This window comes from the organism of the source record quoted next (genome assembly GCF_019968955.1).
Source record: "MAG: Porospora cf. gigantea A chromosome Unknown PgA_NODE_78_length_45124_cov_344.35, whole genome shotgun sequence".
Classification (NCBI taxonomy): Eukaryota; Apicomplexa; class Conoidasida; order Eugregarinorida; family Porosporidae; genus Porospora; species Porospora cf. gigantea A.
Window position 1 is genome coordinate 37,078 of NW_027151900.1, and position 8,047 is coordinate 45,124.

The window sequence follows — 8,047 nt, forward strand, 5'->3', positions numbered from 1 at the left end:
CCAAGTGTTACAACGTTATTAACTCGCGATACATTGCACACGCTACATCGTTACCCATTCATGTACGAGCTCCTGGTAGGCCGGTGGAGGCGACAGGGGCTGCTTGTGATGGGTGAACTTCTGGGAGCGGATGTAGTGGTCGTACTCATCCATAAACTGCTGCAGAACCGCGTCTCTGGTCTTATGGTTGAAATGAGGCTCAATGTTCTGCCTATAGGCTGATTGAGAGATATTCGACCCTCCATCCATAAACGAGTCGTAGTCAAAAGCCGACTTCATCTGAGGAGTCCACGACATTGGGAACGGCTCGTGCGAGCCTGTGGAGTAATCGAAGAACCCTAGAGCTCCGTTCATATACTTTGAGTAGTCGAAGCCACCTTGTTGAGAGCTACCTCCTTGCTGTCCTCCCATGTACTTGGAGTGGTCGAAGCCACCCTGTTGAGGGCTACCTCCTTGCTGTCCTCCAATGTACTTGGAGTAGTCGAAGCCACCCTGTTGAGGGCTACCTCCTTGCAGTCCTCCCATGTACTTGGAGTAGTCGAAGCCACCCTGTTGAGAGCCACCTCCTTGCTGTTGCGGGCTACCTCCTTGCTGTCCTCCAATGTACTTGGAGTAGTCGAAGCCACCCTGTTGAGGGCTACCTCCTTGTTGGCCTCCCATGTACTTGGAGTAGTCGAAGCCACCCTGTTGAGGGCTACCTCCTTGCTGTCCTCCAATGTACTTGGAGTAGTCGAAGCCACCCTGTTGAGGGCTACCTCCTTGCTGACCTCCTGGTTGACCACCCACGTACTTGGAGTAGTCGAAGTCACCCTGTTGAGGGCTACCTCCTTGTTGGCCTCCTATGTACTTGGAGTAGTCGAGGCCACCATGTTGATGATGTTCATCAGGCTTGGTCTCAAGCATCTCATCAGACTTCTCATCAGGCTTCACATCACGCTTCTCATCAGGGTTCTTAGGCTTCTTATCAGATTGCCCATGCTTCTTGTGAGACATCTCAGGCTTCTTATCAGACTTATCATCAGGCTCCACATCACGCTTCTCATCAGGGTTCTCAGGCTTCTTATCAGATTGCCCACGCTTATTGTGAGACATCTCGAGCTTCTCAGAGGCATCCTCATGTGGAAGCGCCCTCAATTGTCTCTGATGTGGCACATTGGATTCCTGGGAGGGAGCAATCTGTTCCGTTTTCAGCTCCTGAACATTGTCCCCCCAGCGGTCCTTGGTTGTCGGTCCAGTTGCTTTCTCCACGACGATCGGTTCCGTCTCAGGACGGTCCTTCAGCATAGGCCATTGTTGTCCGTACTGTGTCAACTTGGGGTCAGGAAACGTTCCTTGGGGGAGGTTATACCAGGATCCAGGCTTCACATTCCCCGACTCAACCGATTTCTGGGAGGGAGCAGTCTGTTCTGTTTTCAGCTCCTGAACATTGTCTCCCCAGCGGTCCTTGGTTGTCGGTCCAGTTGCTTTCTCCACGACGATCGGTTCCGTCTCAGGACGGTTCTTCAGCATGGGCCATTGTTGTCCGTACCGTGTCAACTTGGGGTCAGGAAACATTCCTTGCGGGAGGTTGTACCATGATCCCGGCTCAAGTCTTGAAGCCAGTCGACTCGTCTGGGGAAAACCGGCATCGTAAGCCTTCCAATCAAAGTCGGATTCCACTGCTGACGCAGCAGCGACATGACTAACAGCCGAGTCCAGCAACGTCATCACGTCCACATAGACGTGGTAGTCCCCAACAGCAATGACGCGACTCTCGTAGACCTTCTCTCCGCAACTAACAACGGTGGACACCGGAAGAAGAATTGCGGAAAGGGCGACAGTGCTCTGCTGAAAACTCAGCCTCAAGCAAACCCCCTTTGCTCCTTGGCGTGGAGACACAACCATATACAGCCGCATTGTGCTCGCGGCAATTTCAGACGCTAAGTTGTTCCATATGGACTTCGTTTCCGTACACTTGAGCAACGGCACAGACCCCGCTACCATCGATGATAAGTAGTCCCAAGTCGCAGAAAAATCCCCGTCGTAAGCTGACCTCATCAGCCGTCTCTCGTCATCCAGCACGTTCCGTACAATTGGCGCCCAGCTATCACAGACATCGAGAGCCTTGTCGAACAGCCCAGCAGCGCTGACGCTGGGGGGAGATTGGGATTGAAGACTTCGGAGGCTGGCGTGTGGCTTCTCGCGCGCCTTTACAGTTACACCGAAGTGCATACCTTGCACGTTGAGATCCACAACCTTGAGGTCGACGTATTGTGGAGGGCACTCAGCTTGTAGGAACGTAGTAAGCTTCACAAGACTCGGCGAAAGGCAAACTTCAGCGCAGAGGTCAGTCTTGAGGATGGAGACACGAGCGCACATCTGATCAGGGGACTCATGCACGAAGGCAGCATTTAATTTCACTGCGAAATCAATCCAAGACTCGGCATCCGCGATTATTGCGTCCACGGGAGACAAATGCTTCTGCGCCTGCAATTGCGCTTTGCGATCGCCGGTTACGTATCGAACCAAGTTGTACCATGAGTACCTCAGATCCTGCCACCCGTCACTGATTGCAGAAAGGGACTCGATGGCTGGAGACACGTCGTCGAAGTTGTGACCCTGGCTGATCACTGCGGCTAGGTATCGCGTGTTTCCCTCCGCGACAACTTTCTTTGCAACCTCTCGTTGGCGGAGTTCGTCTTGAGATACCTTCTTGATGGTCACCACGGCGGCCAATTGGCTTGTGAAGCTCCCATGGGTGATGGGCAGCTTTACCTCCTCGCGCACGACCCCTGCCTCGTGGTCGCAAGGACCTTCTCTCATCAATGCAAGGTTGGCTAATGCTGGGCTGTTGCACGCCTGGACACACGCCGACACGCCGGTAAGCGCAGTAAACTCCACGTGCTGCATCCTACACGCAGCCGTCTCAGCGCCAATGCCCGATACACTTTTGACAAACCGACTCCAGGTCTTCAGAAAAGAGTCGACGTCGTCAACGTATGACGCAGCGAACTCCTTCAAACTCGTTGCCACGGAGGACATGTTCCTACCAGGCTCCTGGGTCGGGCCAAAATAGATACCTCCGCCGCCGCCGAACTGCAAGTGAGCTCCGTTGGGGAGATCCGCACCGCCACCCCCCCCAAAATTGAATCCCAGCGGCTGACCATCAGAGCCAATAATGGGGCGAAGCCACCCCTGCGCTTCTCGCGATGCCGATACAGCGACGAGAAGGCTGATGATCCTGCGCATTAGTAAGATCTGCTAATTATTCTTCAAATTTCATCCCACATGGCTACCGTAAGAATTCGGAGGACTCATTAATGCAGGCTGACGACTATTATGACTACTTGTACAAGGTGGTACTCATCGGGGACTCTGGGGTGGGTAAGTCCAACCTCCTATCGCGGTTCACACGAGACGAGTTCAACAAGGACACCAAATCCACCATCGGCGTGGAGTTCGCCACGAAATCAGTCCCTATTGACGATAAGGTGGTAAAAGCCCAGATTTGGGACACTGCAGGACAAGAGCGGTATCGAGCTCTGACGTCGGCGTATTATCGAGGTGCAGTAGGCGCTGTGATCATCTACGACATAACCCGAGAGAGCAGTTTTAACAACGTGGCGCGCTGGCTAAAAGAACTGCGGGACTATGCTGACGCTAACATAGTAATTCTGCTGGTCGGTAATAAAGTGGACCTGGAGCCGGATCGGACTGTGAGCAAGTCGGGTGCCATGTCGCTGGCCACCGAAGAAGGGATGGCCTTCATCGAGACTTCTGCGCTGAGTGCGTTAAACGTAGAGACGGCGTTTCAACGAATTCTAACTGAGATCTTTAAGAAACGCAAGGACCGCCGGCTGGAAAACGGAGATGCGAGGTCCCCACCTCCTAAATCGGGTGAGAAGATCACGCTTACCCACGACGAGAAAAAACCAAAGGGCTGCTGCGTGTGATCGTCTTTTAAATTGCATGTGCTGGCTATGTCAACACGGAGATGCTGGGTGTTTTAAAGTTGGACGTATGGTTCAAGCAGGCGCTGCAAAACTGCGAGCTGTTCAACGGTTAAAGCGTATCTTCAGTAAGCATGCGCTTTAAACCATCGGTATCTCGCACCTGCGTCAAAGTCGACAGTAACGAGGAAACAGTATGATGTTTCAACCGCTCGATGTTGTGGATGTCTGCTTATCAGAAGAACTGCGTCTCACTTTCTAAGATGGTTCTCTCCTCGAAGTGAGAATATATCATCTCTCGTTCCGCGAGACTACAAGCGATCCACTGAATAAGCAACTTGAAGCAAGGATCTCCTTTATAAGCTCCACATCCCCAGTTCCCCGTCGCGAATGGCACCTTGTGGGACGGCTGCAGCTTGTCAAGCAAGAAGTCGTTCTCGGGCAGACCCACTGAACCTCCTATGCCGGCCAGGCACTTTGATAGTTCCCTGTAGATAGATGTAGATTTGTACTGCTCTTGGGGCAAGCGACGGCCAGCGAACTTGAGAGCGTCAATAGCCACAACCTGCGTGAAACACAGATCCACCACCCACGACGGACGGCAGCATGGGAAATACCAGCGATGGATTCCTCGACGACAGGCTGACGCACTGGAGTGGCTTTGAAGAGGCGGCTAGCGCGGAATGTTTGTGGATCCCGTGACAGGTGAAACTGTTACGATACCCGCTGTAGTGAACCAGCTGTCGGGTGCCTACAACGACCACAGCTTCACGCGGCTGCAGAACAGGTTCGATTGCCATCGTTACGAGGAGTTCTGGGTTCGTAACGAATAGAATCTCTTCCTGCACGCAGCCGAAGCCTAGAACAGCACCTCCCAACCACGGGCAAGCGAAGTCCGCATGCAAGGCGCCTCTTGTGTCCTCAATCTTCTGCTCAGTGAGAGTCACTCGAGCCAGTTCCCCTTCCTGGGAAAATCTGTTTGCCGTTGTCCCTGCCCTCACGCATCCTTCTTGGGAAGGAGCTCTCGGCGCATTATTATAATGCCCCGGTTCAGCTCACACCACGAAGGACTTCGAACTGGATCAAATCCAGGTTGCTGCCATTCGTGCAGCAGGTTAACGCACACACCGCATCTTTCCAGAAGATACGTAAAGAGGCTAACGTACTTTTGAGTCATCGATTTCTTAGTGGCCTTGAGACGATGGAAGCACAACCCTGGCACCTTGTAAGTGACGCCATCCGTTACGGGAAAGCTAAAGAGTCCCCGAAGCACCTGATTGACATACGCTTGCACCCCCACAATGACGCACGCCTGAAGTGCAGTTAGCAGGTGAACCGATTTCGTGTGAACGAAATCGGGGCAAGGTTCGATCTCACACCCAATAAGGTTGAATCGGTGCAAGTCCACAGCTATACGGCCTGCCCGCTCGGCCACGCTCTCCCATTCCAAGGGAGGAAGCTCCTCCATAGGTAGCTCCAGCCTCGGGATTTGCACGTCGCATTCAACGGCAGAATCGGACGGATCCAACGGCGAGAACAGCCGAGCTGTCTCCTCCAGCAGCACCGCCATGACAGGCGACAGTTGCCTTACCTGCTTCCGCAGCCTCTCAGACAACCTAGGTCCCCATGACTCCGTTCGACAGAAAAGGGGGCGCAGATGCCGAAGGTTGGGATCGTCAGCCTGTAGGTAGCTTTCTAGTTCGCCAGCGTAAAGAGCCAGGATAAGAGAAGAGTGACTGGTGCCGTGGCGAGTGCTAACAGGAAACGCAGCTACAGGCATGGGAAAGAAAAAGATGGACTTTTAGGGAAGATGCAAAGCATGTCTGTTGGAAGGAGAAGTAAATTGAGGTGCACTATGCACAAGACTACCATGCCGCAGCACCTGCAAGTTGCTGACTGGCGAGAAAGACTTCGTTCCACCTTCAAGTCGAACCTCCAACATCAGCCCAGTCCTCCTGTGGCCATTGGGCCACTTAATCCGTCAGTCGCAACTCAAACCCCACCACAACAGCAATTGACCACCGCACTCCCGCTGCTCCCCCCTCCAGTATTGGCGCATTGGCGGCCTATACCTGTGCCCACACCCTGTCGGTGTGTTCAGGTGTCACATCCAATACCTCACCATTATTGTCCACGACAACAGCCGTCTCCAGTGTCATCAAAACAGGAGGTTCTGTTGGCACTGCATGGGCAAGGATCGGTGCCGTCCATGCAGCAGCTAAAATCCTTCTTCCATCGAGAAGCAGCCGAATCCAGCAGCACGTCTGACGAGACCAGCTCTTCTGGCAGCACCATCTACACGGAGTCTGACTCGGAGTACAGCGACGACAGCGAATACTACGACGAGGAGCCTACGGAGAGCCCAGACTTGCCATTAGTGCCCTTACTTGCCCTGACACCGGCGCCCTCGCTCGCTCTGGATATGCCTGCTGCTCCCGCCGACGCTCACCTCGTCACCCCCAAGCCAGCCTCTGGGCCTACCCCTGTTGAGATACAGGTCCAGTCACCCACGCCGATGTCACCCGACACAGAGGACAGGCCTACAGGTATTCGGGGGCGGGGTGGCTTTGAACGAACGGAAGCTCACATGGATGCGCCCTCCGACTCAGACCAGTCTTTCCGGTCTTCTAAATCTCTGCGGCAGTCTCCAAAATATCTGCCGCAGTCTTCAAAATCTCTGCGGCAGTCATTGGAGTTCAAGTCGGAGACAGGGACCCCGCCCTTCAAGTCAGATTTTGCCGACGACGAGCTCCTATGGCCCTGTATATCGTTTGGCTCTCGTTGGCAAAAGTTTGCTGAGTGGGAGGAGCGGAAGCGCATTCGCCAACTCGAGCTCCTGAGGAAACGCCGCGAACGCGAACTTTTCTCTTTGCCAGAGCACCGCTCTGCCTTTCCTCGAATTCAAGACGACACCAGTCAGCCCACCACAGGTCGACGAGGAGCTGCCATCAATCGCGTCTGGAGCGAGTGCAAGAGGACTTACGTTCGTCTTAATGCGCAGCATCCTGAGTACCGGAAGCAGTCTCGGACGTCAAAGAAAGTAGTCGACAAACCTATCGAGCTTCATCGAATGCGTCTCGCTCGGCAGGAAAGCAGTAGTAATGTTGCCCGAATCGACTCAAGAGAAACTATGTCTGAGGAGCTGGTGGAAGCCATTTCGGAAGCATACGCGCGATTAGCACCAGAGCCAACCAAAAAGTTCCACGGGGCAACCCCATATCAAGAAAAGTCGGATGAAACTCACTGCCACATTCGGGGATGCGCTGTGTTGAAGGAGATGCCTCGCTGCTGCTGCCCGCAGCCGCTGTTGCCGCCTTTGCCTCCACCTCCGGCGTTCATGGTGCAGCCAGTGCCTGGAGCTGTCGGCAACCAGCCCTGTCACCAGCCTATGATCATCCTGTCACCAGCCCTGTCACCAGCCCTGTCACCAGCCCTGTCACCAATCCTATCATCAACCCTGCCACCAGCCCTGTGACCAATCCCATCATCAACCCTGCCACCAGCCTACAGCTGCACTGAACTCCATATTACGAGACGTAACGAAGCTACAAAGACGCAACCGAAGAGTGGAGCGCCGGCTACATGCAGCCGCAGCTGCTGCCGCATCACCCCCTCCACCCACAGCTGCTGTCACCCCACCTATGAACGAGCAAGTCCCGCATCGGTTTGAAGATGATCAAGGGCGCACGCTTCTGGAATTCTCGAATCACGATGGCCAGCCGCGTATTACGCTTAACTGCTACGTGCCGGCTTCCAGCTTCGAGAGTTCTAATGTGTAACCCACAAACGCCCTCATGAGCTCCTAATTTCATCATTTCAGTTAGTTTCAATGCGAGTACCCTTCTCAGCAAATGATGTCGAGTTTACGCAAAAGATCGCTCGGCAGCCTCAAGTAGGTACTGTCATCGGACAGATGAGTTCGACTGAACAAACAAGCTCAGGACGCGAGAACGTTGATGCTAAGAGCTTGAAAGGAATGTATCTCCCGGCTAAGAGAGACACAAGAGTAGTCACTTCCGATGTGACGAAGACGAAGGATACTAGTTTCGAAGACTTCTTTCTAAAGCGAGAGCTTTTGATGGGTGTGTACGAACAGGGGTTTGAGAAGTGCTCCCCGA

At 53.8% G+C, this 8,047-nt stretch overlaps 4 protein-coding genes across 5 annotated transcripts; 2 read left to right on the plus strand and 2 right to left on the minus strand.

The window, feature by feature from the left end:
- Nucleotides 1–42: 42 nt before the first annotated feature.
- Nucleotides 43–3,228, minus strand: KVP18_004823 (uncharacterized protein; the record flags this gene model as incomplete). The annotated part of the gene is made up of 1 exon (XM_067957825.1): nt 43–3,228. One exon carries the CDS (start codon nt 3,226–3,228, stop codon nt 43–45), a length of 3,186 nt encoding a protein of 1,061 aa, XP_067806245.1.
- Nucleotides 3,229–3,299: 71 nt separating this feature from the next.
- KVP18_004840 (uncharacterized protein) lies at nt 3,300–3,932 on the plus strand (the record flags this gene model as incomplete). The annotated part of the gene is made up of 1 exon (XM_067957852.1): nt 3,300–3,932. One exon carries the CDS (start codon nt 3,300–3,302, stop codon nt 3,930–3,932), a length of 633 nt encoding a protein of 210 aa, XP_067806272.1.
- A 109-nt stretch (nt 3,933–4,041) lies between these two features.
- Nucleotides 4,042–5,709, minus strand: KVP18_004828 (uncharacterized protein; the record flags this gene model as incomplete). 2 transcript variants are annotated; one of them, XM_067957835.1, is made up of 4 exons in its annotated part: nt 4,042–4,157; nt 4,185–4,494; nt 4,523–4,904; nt 4,931–5,709. In XM_067957835.1, the coding sequence occupies 4 exons, from the start codon at nt 5,707–5,709 to the stop codon at nt 4,042–4,044; spliced, it is 1,587 nt and encodes a 528-aa protein (XP_067806255.1). The 2 variants fall into 2 exon arrangements, with proteins under 2 accessions (XP_067806255.1, XP_067806256.1); XM_067957836.1 differs by lacking the exons at nt 4,042–4,157; nt 4,185–4,494; nt 4,523–4,904 and having other exon boundaries at nt 4,927–5,709.
- A 429-nt stretch (nt 5,710–6,138) lies between these two features.
- On the plus strand, nt 6,139–7,404 carry KVP18_004831 (uncharacterized protein; the record flags this gene model as incomplete). The annotated part of the gene is made up of 1 exon (XM_067957841.1): nt 6,139–7,404. One exon carries the CDS (start codon nt 6,139–6,141, stop codon nt 7,402–7,404), a length of 1,266 nt encoding a protein of 421 aa, XP_067806261.1.
- Between the last annotated feature and the right edge of the window lie 643 nt (nt 7,405–8,047).